Source organism: Hemitrygon akajei, chromosome 8 (genome assembly GCF_048418815.1).
Source record: "Hemitrygon akajei chromosome 8, sHemAka1.3, whole genome shotgun sequence".
In the NCBI taxonomy this organism is placed as follows: domain Eukaryota; kingdom Metazoa; phylum Chordata; class Chondrichthyes; order Myliobatiformes; family Dasyatidae; genus Hemitrygon; species Hemitrygon akajei.
Genome location: NC_133131.1, coordinates 13,531,755 through 13,557,037, shown reverse-complemented (window position 1 = coordinate 13,557,037; position 25,283 = coordinate 13,531,755). Strand labels below are relative to the sequence as shown.

The 25,283-nt window shown below is 39.4% G+C and overlaps 1 protein-coding gene across 2 annotated transcripts in view; it reads right to left on the bottom strand.

Annotated features, from left to right (window-relative positions):
- LOC140731648 (BTB/POZ domain-containing adapter for CUL3-mediated RhoA degradation protein 2) overlaps positions 1-25,154 on the bottom strand; it is a 29,732-nt gene extending 4,578 nt beyond the window's left edge. The window contains exons 1-5 of one of the 2 annotated variants that reach the window (XM_073053271.1): positions 25,010-25,154; positions 16,871-17,216; positions 2,709-2,878; positions 267-356; positions 123-175 (exon numbers count right to left, since the gene is read on the bottom strand). In XM_073053271.1, the coding sequence (XP_072909372.1) occupies positions 123-175; positions 267-356; positions 2,709-2,878; positions 16,871-17,084 (527 nt within the window). In that variant the 5' untranslated portion in view covers positions 17,085-17,216; positions 25,010-25,154. Of the gene's footprint in view, positions 1-122; positions 176-266; positions 357-2,708; positions 2,879-16,870; positions 17,217-24,967 lie in introns of both variants that reach the window. The other variant, XM_073053272.1, reaches the window with a different exon arrangement.
- Between the last annotated feature and the right edge of the window lie 129 nt (positions 25,155-25,283).

Here is a 25,283-nt window from a genome sequence, read left to right as displayed (position 1 = left end):
TTATTGGATTGGAAAAGGCCTGTTACTATGTTGGATCACTTAAATAAAAATAAAGACAATAGCACAACAGGACCATTTTGTGTTTAAAGTGAGAGCACAATCTGAAGCAGACTAGATCATACCTAGTGTAGGAATACTTGTTGTTGCTCCTGTTATGTAGCAGCTTCACAACAGGCTGTTAATAAAGAACACAGGTAGTTAGTTATTACTAATCAAATCTGACAAAATATAATCTTCCAATATTAAAAAAGGACAAGTCTTGTGACCTTAGCGCAACTTTCAATAAGCCTTTCTTCCTCCTTGAGAGAGGTAATCATGGGGATCATGCAAGCAACTTCACAGCATTCATTCTTTTCCTGAAAGAAGATCAAATCGTTATTTCAGAATTGAAGAAAGTCATCAAACTTTTGTTCATAAGGACAATGGTATGTGGTTGCTATGGTGATCAAAAATCTGACTTTAGCCAAATAGAGCAAATGTGGAAAATATTCCCACTACCCAAGACAAGAGAATTGTGTTTTAATCCTGGGTCACGTGAGGTGCAACATTCAGTGCCTTGCTGAGAGAGGAGTTTGCCAGCTGCACGACTTCAACTCAAGAGAAAATCTGCAGATGCTGGAAATCCAAGCAACACACACACACAACGTTGTAGGAACTCTTCAGGCCAGGCAGCATCTATGGAAAAGAGCACAGTCGACATTTTGGGCCAAGACCTTTCAACCTGACTGGAGGAAAAAAAAAGAGGTCAGAGCAAAAGGTGGAGGGAAGGGAGCAAGAAACACAAGGTGATAGGTGAAACTGGGGTGGGGTGGGAGTGGTGAAGTAAGGAGTTGGGAAGTTGGTGAAAGAGATACAGGGCTGGAAAAGGGGGAAATCTGATAGGAGAGGACAGAAGGCCATGGAACAAAGGAAGAACACCAGAGGGAGGTGATGGGCAGGTAAGGAGATAAGGTGAAAGGGGGAAATGAGAATGGACAATGGTAAAGGGGGAAGGGCACATTACCAGAAGTTCGAGAAATTGATGTTCATGCCATCATGTCGGAATGAGAATGGAAAGTGGAATTAAAAGCAGGATCTCCAAGTGGTGACCCATTTTAATTCCACTTCCCATGCTATCATGTGAGTCCATGGCCCCCTCTCCTGTCGCGATGAGACCACGCTCAGGTTGGAGGAGCAACACCTTATATTCTGAGTAGCCTCTAACCTGATGGCATGAACATCGATTTCTTGAACTTCTGGTAATGTGCCCACCCCTCCCAATCCCCTTTTTCCTCTCTCACCTTATCTCGTTGCCTGCCCATCACTTCCCGCTGGTGCTCCTCCCCCTTTTCTCTTTCATGGCCTTCTGTCCTCTCCTATTCGATTATCCCTTCTCCAGCCCTGTATCTCTTTCACCAATCAACTTCCCAGCTCATTACTTCACCACTCCCCGCCCCCCCAGTTTCACCTATCACCTTGTTTCCTCCTCCTCCTCTCCCTCCACCTTCTTACTCCGACCTCTCCAGTCTTGATGAAGGACAATGGGCCAAAACATTGACTGTACTCTTTCCCATAGATGCTGCCTGGCCTGCTGAAGTCCTCCAGCATTTTGTGTGTTGCTTGGACTTCAACTCTTTGGTTTCATAACAGTAAAAAAAAAAGTGATTGAGATTCCAGTAAATAGGATGTTTTTCTATGTTTAAAAGGAGAATTTATAGAGCATTTAATCTCATAGGTACTCAGTCTCAGTGACCATCTACACGTTTGTAAGGTCATAGTAAAATACAATTACAGACACTGCTTGATTTGCCTTCTTTCTCTTATCTTTTACAACAGTTATGTCCTGCAATGGGCTTTATTCCAAGAAATTCCATCACAGGATGTGGGCATCATTCAAGGCCAACATTTATTCCCATTTCCCAACTGCCCTTAGTTTGAATGGTTCATTAGACTGCTTCAGAAGCTGGATAAGAATCAAGAGCCACATACAGACTACATGTGAGAAAATGGCGACAGATTCCTTCCCCTAATGCTGCTTAAAAGCCTAAGTTTACTTAATGAAACCAAATTTAAAATTTCCTATCTGCCATTGATGGAATCTGCCTGGTATTTTATGTTTAAAAAAAAAAACGCACACACACAAACAGGACCTTTGGCCCACCATGGACTATGTTCCAGGAACTCAATGTGTTAAAAAAAGTTTACCTCGCATGTTGTCGCTATCCTCTGAAATGGATGTAGTTTAATTTTGCAAAAAAAAAAATCAATGCAGTAACTTATAACAAGGCAAATGGATTTCACAATGGCTTAATATTATTTTGCTTGGACCTCAAGTTGACTGCAACTTCAAATGAAATCCTTCATTCACTTTTCATTAGCTCAAAATCTTATGCAAAAAGAGGCAGAACCATATTCAACAATTCCCATCATTAGTCATTGTATTTGAGGTTTGAAGATGACAAATACACAGCAAACAAAAATGCTCATTGATGTAGCAGTCATACTACAGTGAATTTAAGGGTGTGGTCTGTCATTATGAAAGCATTGGAAGCTTCATTGTATACAACATCATAATATTGCTTTCATCTGGCATTTGGTGCTTAAACAGACTTTAGAGTTGAAGTTTCACAAGATGTTTACTATCAGGACATAAAATATTTTACATCTTCACAAAAAAGACAAATTATATTTAGCATTTAAAAGTTAAAACCAAGTATTTTTTAAATTACCTGTAAAGCTGTCTGACAGACATCCACTAGGCCTTGAATAAGGTAATATTTGGCCTCTGCTAATAGTTCCTTTATTTCCCGCCTGCTCTTTGGAAGGATAATTGAGTCATCCCTCAGGTAGTTCAAGACGGTGCCAAAATGTTTCCCACAACGATCAATAAGAATCCAACCTGTGTGGAAAAAGATGTTTTAAATATATTTACATATTAAAAAAGAAAAAAATATTGCAAATTAAAGGAGTACTATTCAAGAATAATTTAAGTCCCAATTTTCTTTTATACACATGAAAGCAAGGCTCCAACATCTGTATTATTTAAATGCAAACTTATCACTGTTGACAAAAAGCTACTCAAACTATTAAAATCCATTATGTACAGCCAGCTAGGTTTCACACAATTGCTCGCTTGGTGATAAGATTTTCCAATATTTCTTTATACCCCTTATCTGCATTTCATAAAACACTACAGCAAAGTACAGCCCGTGTACTTTGCCCGTGATGTGGTGCTGACCTTTTAAACTTATTCCAAGATCAATCTAACCCTTTCCCCCTACATACCCCTCCATTTTCCTATTGCCCATGTACCTATGTAAGAGTCTCTTTAATGTCCCTAATGCATCTGCCTCTATCACCATCCATGCACTCACCACTAATAAATTTACCTCTGACATCCCCTACTGTTGAGTATCTTTCCTCACGACAGCCAACTGATATCCCCCCCCCCATACTTTCCTCCGATCACTTTAAAATTATGGCCCCGGGTAGTAACCATATTCATCCTGGAAAAAGTCACTGCCTATCCAGTCAATTTATGCTTCTCATCATTGCACTTCATGTAAACTTTTAGAATATCAAAGCAAATTTATCAAAGCACATATAATGTCACCATATAAAACTCTAGAGATTCATTTTCTTGCAGGCATTCACAGCAAGTACAAGAAACACAATAGAATCAATGAAAAACTGCACTCAAAAGGCCAACCAACAATATGCAAAAGACAAGAAATTATGCATATACAGAATCAATGAAATAAACAAAATTAATGAGATGAATCCTTGAAATTGATTCTATAGGTTGTGGGAATAGGTCAGAGAGGCGAGTGAAGTTAACTCCTCTGGCTCAAGAACCTGATTGTTGAGGGGTAATAACTGTTCTTGAACATGGTGGTACAGGTCCTGAAGCTCCTGTACCTTATTTCTGATGGCAGTAGTGAGAAGAGAGTATGGTCTGGATGGTGGGAGACCCTGAAGATGGATGCTGCTTTCCTATGATAACACTGTGTAGCTGGATTGACTGGGCTGTATCCATTGATTTTTTCCATTTTTGAAGGTTCTTCCATTCAAGGGCCTTGGTGAGTCCATAGCAGACCGTGACGCAATGTCAGTATACTCTCCACCACACATCTACAGAAGTGTGTCAAAGTTGTAGATGATGTGCTGAATCTTCACAAATTCTTATGTGGAGATGCTGACGTACTTTCTTTGTAATGGCCGTTTGTGCTGGACCCAGGACAGATCCTCTGAAATAATAAGCGAGGAATATAAAGTTGCTGACCCTCTCCACTTCTGATCCCCTTGATGAGGACTGACTCATCGACTTCCAGTTTCCTCCTGACATCAACAATCAGCTCCTCAGTTTTGCTAACATTGAGAGGCTGTTGTTGTGGCACCAGCCAGATTTTCAATTTCTTTCCTATATGTTGACTCGTCACCACCTTTGATTCAGCCAACAGTGGTGTCAAACTTAAAATATGGCATCGGAGCTGTACTTAGTCTCAGTCATAAGTATAAAGCGAGTCAGCAGATTGCCAAGTACACAGCCTTATGGCACATCTTTGCTAATGCAGACAGGAGGAATGTCCCTACCAATTTGAACTGACTGGCGTCTTCAAGTAAGGAATCAAGGATTCAGTTGTACAAGGAGGTAGTGAGGCCAAGGTATTGAAAGCTTATTGATTAGATTTGAGGGGATGATAGTATTGAATGGCAAGCTGTAGTCAATGAAGAGTATCCTGATCTTTGCAACTAGGCTGTCCAGCTATTCCAGGGTTGAGTGAAGAGCCAATGAAATGACATCTGCTGTTAACCTGTTGTGGTGGCAAGCAAATTTCTTATCTGCTACATCATCTGACTCTCTATTCCTCTACATAGATGTCTCCTGACCTGCTGAGTTCCTCCAGCATTTTGAGTACGCTACGTTAATTGTCGGTGTATAGCTTGCAGCTATTATTACAGCGCTGGTGACCTGGGTTCAATTCTGCCACCTTCTGCACAGAATTTGCACATTCCCCTATGACCACATGGATTTTCTCCTGGTGCTCTGGTTTCCTCCCATAATCCAAAGACAAATGGGTTAACAAGTTAATAGGTCACAAGGGTGTAATTGGGTGGTGGGAGCTTGTTGGGCTGGAAGGGCCTGCTATCTCTCTTTTTCAATCTTTTTATTAATTTCAACATGATAAATTTGATACACAATTATTGGAATTACAAAATTAAAATGAGCATAAAAGTATACATAAACAATAAGTACCCTATAGTTACATCTTCCCAAATCATACATGATGCAAATATATAATATAAACAGGACAAAAAAAAAAACTGGGTATATCAATATGAAAAAAACAGGAAAAGAAGAAAAAGAAAAAAATATATACTCCCAAAAAGAACAAGAACTAATCTAACAAAATAACCACTCATTATAAAAAAAAGAAAACAGAGAAAAAAAAACAGTTTATAGTATCTAAGAAAAAAACAAAAAATCAACAGTGTCATCAACTCCGATCCTCTTTACCTATATAAAATCAGAACCAAAGGCGGAAAAAAAAATAGGATTGGAACCGGGTCAAATTACATCATGTGAAAATATTGAATGAATGGCCTCCAGGTCTTTTCAAATTTAATAGAAGGGGCATATATGACACTTCTAATCTTTTCCAAATTCAAACATGACATAGTTTGAGAAAACCAATGAAATGTGGTAGGGGGATTAATTTCTTTCCAATTCAACAAAATAGATCTTTTAGCCATTAATGTTAGGAATGCAATCATCTGACAAGCAGAGGGAGATAAATGAATTGGCTTCATCATTGGTAAACCAAAGATTGCAGTAATAGGATGAGGTTGTAAATCAATATTCAATACCGTGGAAATAATATCAAAAATGTCTTTCCAATATTTTTCCAAGGACGGACATGACCAAAACATATGAGTTAGAGAAGCTATCTCAGAATGGCATCTATCACATATAGGATTTATGTGGGAATAAAAACGAGCTAATTTATCCTTGGACATATGAGCCCTGTGCACAACTTTAAAATGTATCAATGAATGTTTAGAACATATAGAGGATGAATTAACTAATTGAAGAATTTTATCCCAATTCTCAATAGGGATAGTAAAGTTCTCTTTCCCAATCATTCTTAATCTTATAAAAGGCCTCTGAACATATTTTCATAATTATATTGTAAACATTTGGGACTTCCGGTAAGATGGCGATTGTTTAGCTGCTCCGAACTTTTGTTCCGTTACTGTCGCTATCTTTGCACTAAATGTCTTCATTTTTTAAACTTTAGTTAGGAATTATTTTGGTATCTCTTACTTGCCTGTGAATGTATCTAACTTACAATGTCTAGCAAGAGTTCTAAATCCGGGAGAAAAGAAGCTATGACCCCGTCGGACGAGACGCTGATTGCGCTTGGAAAGCTCTGAGACGAAATCTTAAAGGAATTTAAAACCGCTTTCAAACAGTTAGAAGACAAACTGGATCGGATCAACGATAAAGTGGACAAACATGCTGAACACTTATCTCGCATCGATTCGACTTCTGAAGGTTTAGAGAGTCGTGTTCGATACTTGGGGACTCTCTTTTCCAGCTTAGAGGAAAAATCTAATAAACTTCTTTCCAAAATGGTGGATCTCGAAAATCGTAGCAGACGCTGCAATATCAGAATTCTGGGATTACCAGAGGCGACTGAAAAGGGATCAACCGTGAAGTTTTTCGCCGAGTTTCTCTGTGAGTTATTCGGGAAAGATTTGCTTCCGAAGCCGCCCGAGCTCGAACGGGCACACAGAGTTTACGTTCCCCCCGGAATGCTGGGCTCCCGCCCGCGACCAGTAATCTTGTGTTTCCATCAATACCAGGTAAAACACAGTCTGATCGTAGAGGCGCATCGCAGGGTGTCGCTTCCTTTCAAGGATACAACCATTCGCTTTGTGGAAGATTTTGCACCCCAGACCTTAAAGATGCGCGCTGAGTTTAAAGGCGTAATGAAAGTGCTTTTTGATCGTGGTTTCAAACCTTCCCTTCGTAACCCTGCTGATCTACGAATCAAGCTTAATACCGGGAAATTCAAGTGGTTCAAATCAGCGAAGGAAGCTGAAGCGTTTGTGGCAAGTCTTCCGGCTATCCAGTCATCTTCGGAATCTGATCGGACCTCCTAAAATGGTGGATAAGTACTCCTCGTAGTAAAATTACTTTCTTTGGACTCGGAATTCACTTGAATCACTCAGACATTATTCATTGAAACTTTAAGGGCAGTTGACAATCTGTCCCGGGATTTGGTGTGTGTGTAATCTATTTTTATTCTTGTATAACTTTACCTACAGAGTTCTACAACTAACTCTAACTTGTTTTGGAGGTTCGAAGTCTTTAGTGAAGGCCTCCCTGTTTGTCGGTTCACAGTTCAACTGCTGATTCATTTTTCCTTTGTTTTAAATATTTATTTATTTTATCTTTTTCTTTTCTTCACCCCTTTTTTTCTAATCTCTGAACTTTTTTCTCCCTTCTCTGTAAACGGTTGATAAATACTCGTCTTGAATTTATAATTTTCCCCTTCTTCTTTTTTCTTTCCCTTTCTCTTACTTTATTCTTCTATAATTTTTCGCGGGTAGGTTAGTTTTGGTTTTCTTCCGATTTTCTCTGTATTAAGTTTTATATTTCTGCAGAAGGTGTTCTAATCTGTAGTTATGTTTTCTAGTGCATAAACTAGTTATTATTTGCTATAGTATTTATACGGAACTGTTGTTAATGACACAGATCTGGAAGTTGTATTTGGGTTAATTTTTTTGGTAGAGCTAGCTACTTGTTTTGGTAGCCGTCTAGTTTTGGGTTGTGTGGGTGGGATGGGTTTTCCAGTTCCAACATCTCTTTATTGCTTAGGACATGTTTATATTTTGACCTTACAAATCTATGTTTACATCTCTGCTCCCAGACTGCTATTGTACTGCTTGACTTTTCTATATGCCTGCTGCCTTTTATGCATTAGTAATTGATAATGGCTAGTGCACTTAAATTCGTGAGCTGGAATGTAAAGGGATTGAACCACCCTGTTAAAAGGAGGAAGGTATTCTCACATATTAAACAACTCAAAGCTGACATTGCTTTCCTCCAAGAAACTCATATTCGTTGTTTTGATAACTCCCGGCTTCTGTCAAAGTGGGCGGGTCAGCATTTTCATTCATCCTTTGCCGCTAAAGCTAGGGGAGTTTCCATTCTTATTAACTTAAATATTCCTTTTGAACTCCATAATAAAATATCTGATACAAATGGCCATTTTATTATTGTTTCTGGTAAACTATATAACACTAAAGTTGCACTAGCAAACCTGTATGCCCCCAACTTTGATGATGTTAACTTTTTTGAACGGTTTTTTCCCTCACTACCAGACTTAAACTCATACTCTCTTATACTGGGTGGTGACTTCAACTGTTGGTTGGATCCTAAACTGGACCGATCGTCCTCTGTTACCAGATCACCTACTAAATCTGCCTTAGCTATTCAATCGTTTCTCTCTAATTTTGGTATCTCTGATATATGGCGTTTCCTCCATCCTATGGAGAGAGATTATTCTTTTTTCTCACATGTTCACCATACCTTCACTAGAATTGACTATTTCTTACTCGATAACCAACTTATCCCATTTGCCCACTCTTGTGACTATCAGAGTATACTGATTTCTGACCATGCCCCAATTACCCTCTCTCTGAACTTTCCTGGTCTCCCTCAGAGGAACAAACACTGGCGGTTCGATTCAACTTTATTATCGGATGATGATTTCGTAAAATTTATTAAGGACCAGATAACCTTTTATTTTAACACTAATACATCACCTGAAGTGCCATCCCAGATTGTCTGGGATGCCATGAAAGCATATCTGAGGGGTCAAATAATCTCTTACACAGCAAATCTCAATAGAAGATCCTGTGCAGATCGAGCAGACCTCATTAACCAGATTAAAGATTTGGATCAAATATATGCCCAAACTAAGAACCCTGAATTATACAAGAAGCGCGTTGAACTCCAAACTAAATTTAACCTTCTGTCCACTCAACCTGTCGAACGCCAACTTCTCGAAAGCAAGAGCCGCTTTTACATTCATGGGGATAAGTCTGGTAAATTCCTAGCCAATCAGCTGAGGCGTTCCAAAGCCAAACAACATATTACAAAGATCCGGAAGGAGAACGGAGACTTTACATCAGATCATTTAGAAATTAATGACGCATTTAAAAATTTTTATTCTCGGCTTTATTCCTCTGAATCCCTGAATGACAATACCTCTGTGGATCAATTTTTACAGAATCTGAATATCTCCTCACTTTCATCTGATTCCAAAGCCAAACTCAATGCGCCTATATCACCAGAAGAAATATCTTTTGCAATTTCTGCACTGTCCTCAGGGAAATCTCCTGGACCTGATGGGTTCCCTGTGGAATTTTATAAATCATTCTCTTCACTTCTTTCTCCTCAGTTACTTTCAGTATTATCTGACTCGTTTAATTACGGCAAATTGCCACCCTCTTTCAATGAGGCATCTATTATTCTTCTTTTAAAAAAGGGTAAAGACCCAACAGAGTGTTCCTCGTACAGGCCAATCTCTCTGCTCAATGTTGATGTAAAGATCTTAGCTAAAGTGCTGGCTCATAGATTAGAAACCATTATTCCCTCCATTATCTCTGATGACCAAACAGGCTTTATTAAAAACCGTCTCCCTTTTTTTAACATTCAGCGTCTATTTAATATTTTATACTCAGTTCCAACTGGGACTCCTGAATGTGTTATCTCCCTTGATGCGGAGAAAGCATTTGATCGTATAGAGTGGAACTACCTTTTTGCAGTCTTAGAAAAATTTGACCTCGGCCAAAGTTTCATTTCTTGGATCCAATTGCTGTACCTGTGTCCTACTGCTTCTGTTCTAACTAATTTTCAGAAATCCCAAGTATTTAATCTCAAACATGGCACCCGTCAGGGATGCCCCTTAAGTCCCTTTCTCTTTGATTTGGCTATAGAACCTCTGGCGATAGCATTTCGAAATTGTCCTGAATTGACCGGGATTTGGAGAGGGGGTGTTGAGCATAAAGTTTCTCTCTATGCTGATGACTTATTACTCTTTCTCTCAAATCCGTCTACATCCTTACCTCTAATGTTTTCACTTCTTGACCAGTTTAGCCAGATCTCTGGCTATAAACTCAACTTACATAAGAGTGAACTTTTCCCAATTAATAAAGAAGCACAAGAACTAATATTTCGTGATCTCCCTTTTAAAGTAGTCCATAATCAATTTACTTTTCTTGGAATTACAGTCACAAGGAAGTTTAAAGATCTCTTTCGTGAAAACTTTGTCAATCTTTCATATGCTATAAAACAGAGTCTGGTACAATGGTCACCTCTATCTATGTCCTTGGTAGGTCGTATTAATGTTGTTAAAATGTATGTTCTCTCCAAATTTTTATACTTATTCCAATCTATCCCAATTTTTATTCCTAAATCTTTTTTTGGTTCCTTAGACTCTATTATTTTGTCATATCTGTGGCAGAATAAGCGCTCTAGAATTAATAAAATCCACCTCCAAAAATCTAAAAAAGAGGGTGGCATGGCTTTACCTAACTTTCGCTTATATTACTGGGCAGCTAATATACGTTGTGCTGCTTTCTGGTCTTTCTTCCACGGTCAACCCGAGTGCCCTAACTGGGTGGCAATGGAGTTGAGCTCCACTAAAGAATTATCTATATCTGCACTTCTTGGCTCTGCACTCCCTAGCAGTCTGCCCAGATCAATAGCTAACCCTCTGGTTAGACACACTTTCCGTATATGGGCTCAGTTCAGGAAATGCTATGGTTTCCAGGGGTTTTCCGTTTCTAGCCCTGTCGCACATAATCACCTTTTTTTACCTACTACGTACGATTCAGCATTCCATGTTTGGTACAGGAAGGGCATTAGACATTTTGAAGATCTCTTCATTGATAATCGCTTCGCTTCTTTTCAGCAGCTCTCCGTTAAGTTCAACCTGCCTAACGCTCACTTTTTCAGATATCTCCAAATCCGACACTTTACTGCTCCTTTAATTCCTAACTTTCCTGAAATGCCTGCGAAAAATGCTATGGACCCATTTCTTACCATTAATCCATTAGGTAAAGGTTTAATTTCAATTATCCGAGATAAACTAGCAGCCTTACGACGGGCCCCTGTGGATAAAATTAAAATGGCCTGGGAGCAGGATTTAAATATCTCCTTACCCGAGGAGAGCTGGGACTCAGTTCTCAAATCGGTTAACTCAACCTCCCTTTGTGCTCGCCATTGCCTCTTACAGTTTAAGATTGTTCATAGAGCCCATATGTCTAAATCTAAACTATCTCGATTCTACCCTGGCATTAGTCCGCTCTGTGATAAATGCAAGAGGGGCATGGCCTCTCTCATCCATATGTACTGGTTCTGTCCTAGCTTGGAGAAATTCTGGAAAGATGTCTTCACTACATTATCGGGTATTCTGAATCAGCACCTAGAACCTAACCCCTTAATTGCTCTGTTCGGTTTTTGGGGCGAGACAGATTTATGTCTGGGTCCGACCAAATGCCGAATACTATCCTTTGCCTCTCTCCTGGCGAGACGCTTGATCCTCCTTAGATGGAGAGATGTTGCCCCGCCCACTCATGCACAATGGCTTAACGACATTATGGCCTGCTTGGACCTCGAAAAAATTCATTATTCAGTTCTTAATTCGGATCTAAAGTTCCATAAGGTCTGGGGACCTTTTATCGAGTACTTTCATAACCTTCCTCTTGACTAGGGTTTTTTTTTCTTTTTTTTCTCTTCTTTTCGGTCCCTTGCTTTCAGCTCCCTTTTTTTTCTGGTAGTAGCCATTATTATCCTCTGTTGCTAAGTGTATTCACAGTCTGGGAGTTTGACTGTCCGGACTTATACTCTTTATACTGTGTGGTGGTTGGTCTGGAGTTGTTGTTTTTTTTTCTTGTGTTGTGGGGCTTGGGGAGGACACGAAGCTCACTTGTCTTTAATTTAGGTGCTTTTTTGTTAAATTCTCTTCCTTTGTAGCATATTGTTATTGTATGCTTAATCTTGCATTGTATTAATGCTCCTCATTGGGATTTGGGGTTTTTAATTTTGTAAAATGTTTTGAAAAACTAATTAAAAAAAATTTAAAAAACCATTTGATATTACACCTTTCTGAAAAGCATTTAGTTCTAACAATTTCTCCAAAATACCCATCGAGTCTAGATTTGGAAAGGTAGGAAGTACAGTATTTTAAAAGTTCCTAATCTGTAAATATCTAAAAAAAAATGAGATCTGGGGAAATTACATTTATTAGATAATTGTTCAAAAGACATGAAACAATTATCCAAAAATAAATCAGAAAATCGTAGTATACCTTTAGTCTTCCAAGCTAAATAAGCTTTGTCTATAACAGAGGGATGAGAAAAGAAATTGGATACGATAGGAATTGCTAAAACAAATTGATTCAACCCGAAAAGTTTCCGAAATTGAAACCATATACGTAGAGTGTTTTTGACTATCGGATTGTCAATTCGTTTATGTAATTTAGAAAACGCAAAAAGAAGAGAAGTCCCTGAGATAGAACCCAATGAAGAACCTTGTACAGATTTAACTTCCAAATTTACCCAATGAGGGCTAGGAGATAAATCCAAATCCCTTAACCAACATTTCAAATATCGAATATTAATTGTCCAGTAATAAAATCTAAAATTTGGCACTGCCAATCCACCTTCCTTTTTTGACTTCTGTAAATATCTTTCACCTAACCTAGGGTTTTTATTCTGCCATACATATGAAGTAATTTTGGAATCAACATTGTCAAAAAAGGATTTCGGAATAAAAATTGGTACCGCTTGAAAAATATATAAAAACTTAGGTAAAATAATCATCTTAGTAGTATTAATCTGACCTATCAATGATAAAGACAATGGTGACCATTTAGTCAACAAACATTTAATCTGATCAATTAAGGGTAAAAAATTAACCTTAAATAAATCCTTGGTTTTTTTTGTGATTTTAATCCCTAAATATATAAAATAATCATTAACTAATTTAAAAGATAAATTTCCATAAATTGGAACCTGCCTATTTAGGGGAAACAATTCAATCTTATTAAGATTCAATTTATACCCAGAAAAATTGCTAAATTGAGCCAACAATGACATAACTGCAGGAACAGATTTCTCAGGATCAAAAATGTATAGTAACAAGTCATCTGCATATAGTGATACCTTATGTATATCCATCCCGCGAGTAATGCCAAAAATGTTAGGTGATTCTCTAATAGCAATTGCCAAAGGTTCTAGGGCAATATCAAATAATAATGGACTAAGAGGACAGCCTTGCCTGGTACCCCGAAATAAATGGAAAAAGGGAGATCTTTGATTGTAAGTAAAAACCGAGGCTACTGGAATATGATATATCAATTTAATCCAGGATATAAATATTGGACTAAAATTAAACTTCTCCAGCACAGTAAATAAATATGGCCATTCAACTCTATCAAATGCTTTCTCCGCATCTAATGAAATGACACATTCTGAGGTGTTACGTGAAGGTGTATAAACAATATTCATTAATCTCCGAACATTGAAAAAAGAGTAGCGGGTTTTAATAAAACCAGTTTGATCCTCTGAGATAATTTGAGGTAATACCTTCTCCAGCCTGGACACCAGTAACTTGGAAAAGATCTTGGAATCTACATTCAACAGGGATATCGGTCTACAGGATGCACAGTCAGTAGGGTCTTTATCTTTTTTCAATATTAAAGAAATGGAAGCTCTATAAAAAGATTGTGGTAGTTTACTCAATCTAATTGCTTCTTCAAAAACCTTACATAACCAAGGAGAAAGAGTAGAGGAGAAAAACTTGAAAAATTCCACTGTATACCCATCCTGCCCTGGTGCTTTTCCGGAATTCATTGTGGAAATAACACCTTTGATTTCTGCATCCGTAATAGGCGTTCCTAATATTAAATGTTCTTCAGATGATAGTTTTGGAAAATTCAGTTTCCCTAAAAAATCATGCATGGTATAAAGGTTATGAGGAAATTCGGAGTGATACAAAGAAGTATAAAAATCTTGAAAAGATTTGTTTATCTCATCATGATTAACTGTCAATTCACCATTCTGTTTACGGATCTTAATAATCTGATGTTTAACCAAAGCATTCTTCAGTTGGTTAGCTAACAATTTACCCGATTTATCACTATGTATGTAAAATTCACTTCTGGTTTTCATTAATTGATTTTCAATCGAAGATGTGAGTAATAAACTGTGTTCCATTTGAAGTTCAACTCTTTGTTTATAAAGCTCCTTACTAGGAGCGATCAAATATTTCTTATTAATTTCTGTAATCTTTTCAACCAATAAAAGTGTTTCATTCTTAATACGTTTTTTCAAACCAACAGAATAGGAGATAATCTATCCACGTATATAAGCATTAAAAGTATCCCAAAGTGTTCCACAGGAAATTTCATCAGTGGAGTTAGTTGAGAAGAAGAAATCAATCTGTTCCTTCATAAATTTGATAAAATCCAGATCTTGCAGTAAGGTAGAATCAAATCGCCAATACTTAATACTAGGAGCTGTGTCCATTAATTTAATGGAAAGTTTCATTGGAGCATGATCAGAGATGGCTATAATGTCATAATTACAGCCAATTACAGATGGAATAAGACGAGAGTCAATGAAAAAGTAGTAAATTCTCGAGTAAGAATGACGTGAGAAAAATGAAAACTCTTTGTCCTTAGGATGTAGAAATCTCCAAATATCGAAAATTCCAGAGTCAGTCAAAGCAAAATTGATATAAGTGGCCGACTTATTTGGTAAAGTCTGAATGGACATAGATCTATCCAACAAAGGATTTAAACAACAAGGAAGGGCCTGTTATCATGCGTTATTTCGAAAATAAAAATAAATAAACCAGGCACTGAATACTGAGGGACAACTGTTTATCAAATAAGCATGGTTGCAAGATGGAAGCAGACAACATGAGCAGAGGTAATGTTTAATGGAACAGACTTTGGGATAATGTTCCTGAAGAGCGAAGAATTAAACTGACAGGTTTCTTAAATTAATTTGAGTTAAGATAAATACATACCATCAGACCAATGAGATAGCATTTCACTGCTGTAACATGAAAACTAATGGATTGGCTCCTTTTTCATACAACTTTATGATTAAGTGGATGAAAAATGGTCAGACTAAGGCCCAGAACAGGACAACAACTTCCTTAGGACCTCACCTCTGGATATTTTAAAACCTTCCCTTCCTCCAACACTTTAACCCCAAAACTGCAACTAAATGTGATATGGTGTATCTACTTTCCAGTTTCCATGGTGAGGAACCTTATCATTCCTACAACCACAGCAATTCGTATAATTTGTATCATTATGTATTTGTGCACAGGATTCCATAGACTGCAAACAATGACTGATCACTGTAATAAGTTTGCATAATTGTAGAATCTATGGGTCTAGAAGCTTTGTATGATGATTTAATAACTTTATAACTATTTTCTCACTCTAAGTGCCAAATAATCCCATGATTGTTCTTTAAACCTCCCAATCCATGCAAAAATAAGACACAGTTACACACATAAAACGTTGGAAAAACTCAGCAAGTCAGGTAGCATCTATCGAAAAGAATAAATGATTGATGTTTCAGGCCAAGATCCTTCTTCAAGACAGAGAAGAGGAAGATGCCAGAATAACAAGGTGGCTGGGGGGAGTGGGGGGTTAGGAAAAGAGACTAGCCTGAAGGTGATAGCCAGGTGGGTGGGAAAGATCAAAGGTTGGATAAAAAAGAATCTGATAGGAGAGGAGAGTGGACCATAGGAGAAAGGGGAAGGGGGGCGTGGTGTACCCAGGTGAGAAATAGTAAAAAGGTCAGCTGGGGAACTGGGCGGGGGGGGGGGGGGGCGATGATGAATTTGTTTATTGGAAGGAGAAATTGACATCAGGTCGGAGGCTACCCAACAGAAAATAAAGTGTTGCTTATCCACCTTGAGGGTAGCCTCATTTTGGCAGAAGAGGTGGCCATGGACCAACATGCTGGAACAGGAATCGTAATTATAATGTTTGGCAACTGGGAAGTTCCGCAGAGAGAGCAGAGGTGCTCAACGAAGTGGTCCCCCAATTTGTGAGGGGTCTCACCAATGTAGAGGCTGCATAGGGGGCACCGGACACAATGGACGACCCCAGCAGGTGATGTGTTACCTCACCTTGAAGGACTATGAGGCTCTGAATGGAGGTGAGGGAGGTGGTGTAGGGTTAGGTGTAACACTTGGCTGCTTGCAGAGACATAACTGTTTTTAACTCAAGTCTATCCTGTGTAAATGGTCATTACCACACTAACATATTGGACTGTTCTAAGAATAAATCAGTACATTAATACACTGGAGGAATCAATAACTGCAAAAAACTTTTAAAGCCCTTTTTCCAAATAAATTGAGAGACTGCAGCTTTATCTTATAGCATGCACTAAACTTCCATTTAAAAACCACAAAGTTTTTAAAACCACCTCCTGCATTATTTTCCAATAATTTTTGTTTGCATCATTTCATACACTAGGGAAGACACAATTTTCCTCCAAGAATTGACCATCTTAGGAAAAAAAAAGGATTAAAAGGCTTTGTACCCCTCCCACACAGTTTAATACATTACGAAACTCTCCTCTGCTACAATCACGCTTTTGGGTCACTCCACGATAATGACCAATCTCTGTGGGAAATTTCTACACAGACTGGTTTCCCTTTGATAACACATCAAAAGTATTTTAATTGACTGAGGCACTTTGACATTCCCCAAAAATGTGAAGGGTGCTGGACAAATACAAATAGTTAAACGCCTTCTAAAACAACCCATAAAAATGGATTTACCTTCTTTGTCAGTCAGTACTTCCATTCTTCCACTAAACATTGCCTTCAGCATGGTGTCGTGCCTGGTTAAAATCTGAACAGTGGTATAGTACAGCGAGCCTCCAACATTTAACCTTATGTACTTGTTTCCCATGCTTCCTCCTTTAAAGCTGATGGCCTTGGGTTTGGCTCCAGAGGGAGGACAAGGTGATGTTAGGCAGGTATCTCCAGACATATCTCTCTGAAGATAAATGGTGACTCTGCACACAGTTGGCTTAATCTGTCCCTCCGTGGTTGGTGTGTGCAAGCCGGACGAAAATGAGTCAAGATCCGGTCACATTCACTGGTGTTCATAACCTTTGCACCACTGAAAATAAGGAAAATTTTAGCAGTGATCATTAAAAGATGATAAACAACGTTTAGCACCCATTTGAAAATGTAATATCGCAGAACATCTAAGTTACCAATTTATCTTCAAGAGGACCAGATTTATGGAAATGAGTTTTGTAAATGTGCTTGCAAGACTATATTATGCACTTTTAAAATAACCCCAAAGCACCCAAGTAATAGGGTAAGACACAAGCCAGAGATCCCCAAGTTGTTCTGTCATTCTGAACTTTGGCTTCAACTTAATTTTGTTATTGGATCCTTGGTAGTGACTCCACTATGGTCTAAGAATCTATCCCAGTCTTCAATACGCTGTACTCAGACTGGTGGGTTTTGAAGAATTCTAAAGATTCACAACCCCACAAGAAATTTATCATCTCTCAAGGAGACACTCCTTATTCTGAGAAATTGTCCTCTAATTCTACACAAAACATCTTTAAGTATTTATCATTGTAGAATCCTTCCAGAATCACATGCATCAATGCAGTAACCTTGCATCCTTCTAAATGTCAGAGAGCACAAGCCCAGACCACTCACTCTTTCTTCACAGCACAATGCCAGTACTTAAAGCTCAAATCCACTTGTGACCAAGACAAAGTGCTATCTATTCATTCCCTGAACGTTACTGTGTGCCAGGTCTATCAGATTTCCTAAGCTAGACTCTTTCTTCATTATTGAAATTGGAGCTCCAGGTTTTGCTGTGTTTTGCTTGTGTAACTCCCTGTTCGGCTAGCAGCTTAATCTATGGGAAGACAGCCCTTGGCCGGGCCAAACTTAAGGAATCTTGTTTGGGTGGATGCTGCATGATGAGTCCCCGTTACAAATCAGTACTACGAAATAACAAGCAGTACATAATATATGATTAAACGATTGAGCTTTATAATTCTTAATTTGACTATATGGTTAGTAAAGAAAGAAAAGAAGGGCTCATTCTCTTGAAACAGTCTAATGTGCAGCGTTGGAGCTCATGGTTCCGTTCATTTGTTCCCTGACATCTGCTGAGTGTAGCTGACCCTCACTCCAAGTTCACTCCGTCGGGCGGTCTACCATCTCTCTGCATCTGCGTCTTCTCGCCTCATCTCTCCCCAGCAAAAGACTGTGAAATCCCTGCTCCCAGACCCACAAGAAAGAACAACATCCCTCTCATTGGACAGCATACATTCCAAAGCCCCATTACCTCTAGTAATTACCCAAACATTGCTGCTATAGAGAAACCATTACCTTAGCAGTGAAACATTAAAGAGGCCATTACACTTGTTATAAATAATATATCTATGTACAAGAATCCACCATCTTAGAACCCCTAAAAAAAAATCACAAGAATTCAAGGTACGTTCACAAAGCATGATTAGAAATCAAAAATAAATCCACATTTGAAAATTGCTATAATGACACAATTTGCCTGGATCATGGCCTCCTCTACTGCCACGATGAGGTCATTCTCAGGTTGGAGAAGCAACACATCATACTGTCTGGGTAGCTTCCAACCTCATGGCACGAACGTCAAATTCTCCAAATTCTGGTCATTTTTATCCCTTCCCTTCCCACTTCAATTCCATACTCTGCCCCCCTCACCTCTTCGCCTCACTTGCCTATGACCTCCACTTGGTGCCCCTTCTCCTTCCCTTTTTATCACAGTCCACTCTTCTATATTAGGTCCCTTCATTTCCCAGCCATCGCCTCACAGCTTCTTACTTTCACCCTCCATAACTCCTACATAGCTTCATCTACATCCTTCCGGCTTGTACTCCGCTTCCCCCCCCCCCCCCCTCCCGCCACCTTCTTATTCTGGGTTCTTCTTCCTTCCTTTACAGTCCTGATGATTGGAGGAAAGTATGGGGGGGGGGGGGGGGTGGGGGTGGGGGTGAATGCCGTAGAGTCAGAAAAGTACAGCAAAAGAACAGGCCCTTTGGCCTATCTAGTCCATGCCAAACTATTTAAACTGCCTACTCCCATCAACCTGTACTGGGACCATAGTCCTCCATACCCCTACCATCCACGTACCTACCCAAACTTCTCTTAAGCATTGAAATCAAGCTCACATGCACTACTCGTGTTGGCAGCTCATTCCACTCTTATAACCCTCTGAGCAAATAAGTTTCCCCTGGTGTTTCCCTTAAAGTTTTCATCTTTCACCCTTAACCCATGACCTCTAGTTGTAATCCCACCCTACACCAGTGGAAAAAACCCCATCCATATTCCTGAATTGTGTATATCTCTATCACATCTACTCATAACCTTCAATGTTCCAAGGAATAAAACCCTAACCTATTCAATCTTTTTTATAACTCGGGTCCTCTAGTCCAGGCAACATCCTTGCAAATTTTCTCTGTACTCTTTCAACCTTATTTATACCTTTCCTGTAGGTACATGACCAAAACTGCACACAACATTCCAAATTAGGCCTCACCAACAGCTTGTACATCTTCAACATTACATCCCATCTTCTGTACTCAATACTTTGATTTATGAAGGCCAATGTACCAAAGAACTCTCTTTATGACTCTACCTCCCTGAGATGCCACTTTCAATGAATTATGGACCTGTATTCCCAGATCCCCATGTTCTACAGCACTGCTCAGTGCCCTACCATTCACTATGCAAGACCCATCCTGGTTGGTCCTATCAAAGTGCAACACATCACAAATTGTCTGCATTAAATTCCATCTGCCATTTTTCCAGCTGGTTCCCCAATGGTGTTATAACTGGGGGTGGTAGAAGGGATAAGTTTCTACTACCTATTAAATGCTCCCGATGGCATGCAGCTCAAATATCCACTGATGACCAAGCCCAGCTGAACCATTTTGACCGGCAGGAGAAAGAGCAACAGTGGGTTACTGGCACCTTAAAACCAGTCACTTCAGGCAGAAAGGACTCATTAGTCATGGTTGGCAGTTCATTTACAAGAAGGAAACCTCTGATCTCAAACCTCCGCTGCCTTGCGGCTATACCTGCTCATGGAGGTTTGGAAGTAAACCCAGAGGTAAAAATCCAGAGCTGAAGTTCCTAAGGACTTGGAGCTCAAAGCAGACCATTCCTTTGGGTTCATTAGAAGCATGGAGATGGGGAGCTTGCTATTTGGGCAACAGCTTGCTCTCCATATCACACTGTTCAGGCTTGTGCAACATCTATGGTCAATGGAGGCCTCATCATCATTTCCAGCACTCAGTGGGTGGTGGGTGCATGAAACTCCTTGCCAGGAGTGGTGGTGTAGGCAGATATATTAGGGACATTTAAGACACTCTTAGATAGGCACATGGATGAAAGAAAAAATGGGGGGTTATATGGGAGAGTCTGCCCTACTATTCAATCATTGCCAATTTATTTTCCTTCTAACCCCATTCTTCTACCTTTTCCTTGTAACCTTTGACATTCCTGCTAAGTACCCGTCACCCTCTGCTTTAAATATACTGAGACACAGCCCATGTTGGAAATCCAATGTCTCAGCCCGTCATGGGATTGCCCACATTTTAAGAAAAGGTCTGATTCCTACGTAGCAGTGGGAGCGTCCCATCGTTAAGTTATCACTTCGATACAGTATAAAAATCTGAAGGGTCACCCATCCGCGAAGATATGGCAAGTCCCAGTTGAAAACCAGATGCTTCAAAGAGGGCAAAATTGATGAAATGGTATACATCTGTACCAAAAAGCTGAGGCAGTTGTTATATGGATGATAGGCATTTTTTTTAAATACTAGAAAAGTTCTTGGCAAGTTATCCAAGGTTATCATGGAATACTGCCGCTGGCTTGAGTACCTTCGAATCCTATTATAACCATTGCTTCCTTCCTTGTTTCTGTCTCTCCCACCCAGTTTCATGTTCCTGACCCTGACCTCACACATGGCACCACTTCCACTGCACTCCAGTTGCACACTTGTCCACTTTCCCACCCTCAGCTACAGAGCTGGCACACATTTCCAAATACCATCGTAAGAACTTGGATGTTTTGACATTATCATCTTCCTGACCAAGATAGATGGTGGCTAATTTAAAGAACAAAGCACTTTCTAGAGAGGCAAACAGGAAGAGGAATGTCATATTCACTGATCTTTGCTCTCAGTAACAAGTTGGTCTGGCATCCCAGCAAGTCCTTCGAATTTAAAGAATTTATTATCAAAGTACATTTATGTCACCATTTTTTAAAAAATCAGTTCACTAGTGGTAGAGATCAGTGGGTTAAAAGAATTTTTCAAAAGCCTCCTAGTTTAGATCAGATTTTTGCTATGTGCTCAGTGCAATGAATAGCTCTACACAGAACCCCTCAAGCAATAGAAAACACAGTGACTCAATCTAACAAAATTGCAAAAATGCACAATGGACTTTGAATGTTGCCTTTATGTCCCATCTCCAATGCCCTCCATGTATGCATCTTTCCCTTATCTCCTAACTTTGCTTCATGTACGCTCCTCCTTTGAACTAAAACATTAGAATCAGAATCAGGTTTATTCTAACTGGCATGTGTCATGAAATTTGTTATTTTGAGAGATTTTACTACAAGTACAGTCATATTCCTAAAGTATACTCTCCCAGCCTTCTAATTCCTAAAACCTTCATCTTTGTCTAAACTTTTGGTCTTTCTTCCTACATCACCCACACATTGGATGTTACTTTCTGTCTGACTACAAACCTGTGAAGCATCCTGGCACATTAACACCATACAATTTGAATTTATTGATACTTGGAATTAATCTCACGGGCAAAAAGAGAGCAAACTTTTTGAACTTTGTAATTTATAGATTTGTCTTTGCACTATACTGTGCTGCAAAACATTTCATGTCGTATTATCAGTGACAATAAATGATTCTGAAAACAAGACAATCCAAACATCATACTAAAGGATCACGCTGGATCTGAATCACATTGAATCAGATAATTTACATTCTTAGCTTACGCATTCAGCAAAACATTATCCCCTCAGGCCTTTAAACATTAACCCACTCGGCAAAGCTTCAGAATTTTCATTTTGATAGACATGCTGGATTTCCCAAACATCAATCCAAAACTGACAACTTGCATGCAAATATCACCACTTCAAATACTATCTGCCAAAAGTTTGTGCCAGCTGCACTAAAATTACTAAATACTTCACAGAAGAAACAGTATTATGTTACCCATATAATAAGGAATGATTGAAATGGGATGGGTGTAGATGAGTCAAATCAGTAATAATGGAACTTTTGTATTAGAGATTAGTAGAGCCCAGTTTAATCTCTCATTTGGTAGATGACAATTCTAACAGTAGAGGTTAGAGTTTGGTCATCTTATACCTAAAGTAAGAAGCAATCTGCCCCTCAAGCTTGCAGTAATATTCAAGTTAATGGTTGATCTTAACCCTTTTTCAAAAGCACTTTCCCTCTACTGGTCAGGTGCACTGTAGTTCAAATGTCTGAGAATCTCCACTCCAAATAGTTCAAGAAATTCCTCATCTCCTTAAATGAGTAAGTAACTCCCTGTCTGAATCAATGCCATCTAGTTGGAGACAACCCCACCAGGGGAAACATCTTAATGCCCACTCTGTCATACCTTCTCAGAATCTTGCATGCCTTAATTAGATGTCGCTTTCATAAGTTCAAATGACTATAGTCCCAATCTGCTCAACCTCCCTTCATGTTTTAAACTTGATCCCAGGAATAACCATAGTGAATTTTTTTTAAAATGGCAATACATCAAAAGATACCAAAACAATACATAGCTCTCCAGGTGTGGTCCCACCACTGCCTTGTACAGTTATATTAAAACTTACCCATTACACATTTTATATCCTTACAATAAAGTCCAACATTCCACCAGCCTTCCCAATTACTTGATGTAACTGTGTGATAACCAATCAGATCCTTGTCTCTGGCCACGATCATCAAAACTTGCTAACAATTTATTTTCACTACATAACTTGTTAAAATCAGAAAACATGCCTGCAGTATACTTAGTCTCTTCATTAAGTCATACAGAAGGAAACAGGCCTTTTGGACCACCAAGTCCGTGCTGACCACCCATCATCCATTTATAATTAGACATTACGTTTTTGTTCTCATCAACACCCACATCAGGTTCTACTACTCACCTAACACCAGGGGAAATTTAAGATGTCCAGTTAACATATCAATCCACACTTTGTTGGGGTATAAGAGGAAGTCCAGAAGAAAATCTTGGCATGAAGAATATATGGCACCCGAGATTTGGATTGACTGTGCATCTCTGGTGCTGTGAGGCTACAGCTCCATCAGCTAAGTGTACCATGCATCCAAGTCTTTAATACAGATTGAAACCCCTGTACTTATCTTTGCCTCTCAAAGTCCAACCCTACATCCCTGTCATGAGAAGTGGAAACAGGCAAGGTCAGCCCACAGGGCTCTGGAGAAGCTGTATAGGCCAATCCCCTGTACAGTGGATGCAATGGATTGCAGAAGCATTGATGACCTCAAAACATACCACTGACTTCAGAGGACGATGGCGAGGCGAGTTCATCAATGGTTTATGCTCCACTGGGAGCCAAGGGCCCAATTACTGACCTTTATGGCATTCCCACTAGCTTCTAATGGCCAAAACTAAAATAACAAATTTATCTCAACTCTATGATCTCTGCTAGTTAGTCGATGCAAAACAGTAGTTAAATTTCAACAACCTTAGAGATTAAAGACATCCTGCAGAGCCAATAATATTTAAAAAATCAAGATTTTTTTGTTAGTGATGAAGCAGAAACACTTGCAATCCAAGGTCTATGAGTTCAGAACCATTCCTCCTTATAGTCTATCACTTAGCCAAGTCTATCTCTAACTGTACAATAATTAGGTCCTTTCTTGGAGAATGTAATACAGTATTGGCCTGTTGATTCATCCAACTTTGAGGTATTTAGGTTCATCCTGCATTTAATAAGTAATGTCCACTTGAAAATAATAAATTAATCCCTTTCAACTGTTCTAAATAGAGTAATTTCTGGCTGCAATGGATTGGAAATACATTAGACATCCAGTAATCGTCCATTCAATCCAACCAATCTATGGTCATCCTATAGTCTATTCTACATTCAAATCCATCAACATAACTCATCACACACTTTTCCATTCTATATATCCAGTCTCCCCTTAAATGCATCCTTACTATTGCTTCAGATACTCAATAGATCACTTGCTTTAAGCATCAGCTACAGCTCAGCTGTTGTTCTCCTGCAAAGTCAAAAAGCTGTTTTTAGTGCAGAAGAAATTCTGCAGGGCTGGAAATCTCAAGCAACATCAGGATAAACATCGACTGTTAATTTCCCTCCATAGATGCTGCCTGATTTGCTGAGCCCCTCCAGCATCTGTGTGTTGTTTAAAGGCACAATGTGAACTCGAGCACAAAAGTCTACATTGACACTGGTGCTGCCCTGAGCAATTAAAGCAAGTTTCTCTTCATCTGAGAACTAGTCTTTTTTCACAGGTAGAAGTTAATATTTTGAAGAGTGTGAAGATCTACTACTTATCCCTAAACCCAAAGCGAAAAAAAAAAATCAACTGGTGATTGGCAAACCGTTGTTTCTGGGATTTCACTATACACAAAGTGTGAAGCACATTTCAGAACCTGGATATAAGACCCTGGGAGAGATGTTAAAGCCGCTACAGGAAGGTTAGCTTGCCTGTGAAGCAACATGCGTGAGTGAAGCGTTCCACCCCTCAAGTATTTGCTTCAAAAACTTGCACTAATCAGCACATCCACCTTGCTGAATCATCCCCAACAGGTCCAAGCCCCCCCATACCTGGAGCGGGACCGAGCCTGCGGTCGGCGCTGCCCCACTCACCAACTCCTTCACCTCCCGCTGGGAGCTCCGGCCCCCTCCGACGGCGCCGCCATGGTCATGGGCCACCGCACCGGAACGACCTTTCCAGCCGCCGTCACTGCGCCTGCGTGCCGCGCCTCCTCCCGCCCTTTGCCGCCAAGTCGCGCATGCGTGCAACTCCCCTCAAGGGCATTCAGTTATTTACCTTACTGGGAGGGGGATTTCCAGAAAAAAAATATTACCCTCCGTGAGGTAATAATGTGCAATGAAAAGGATTTTATTTAACTAAAATAAT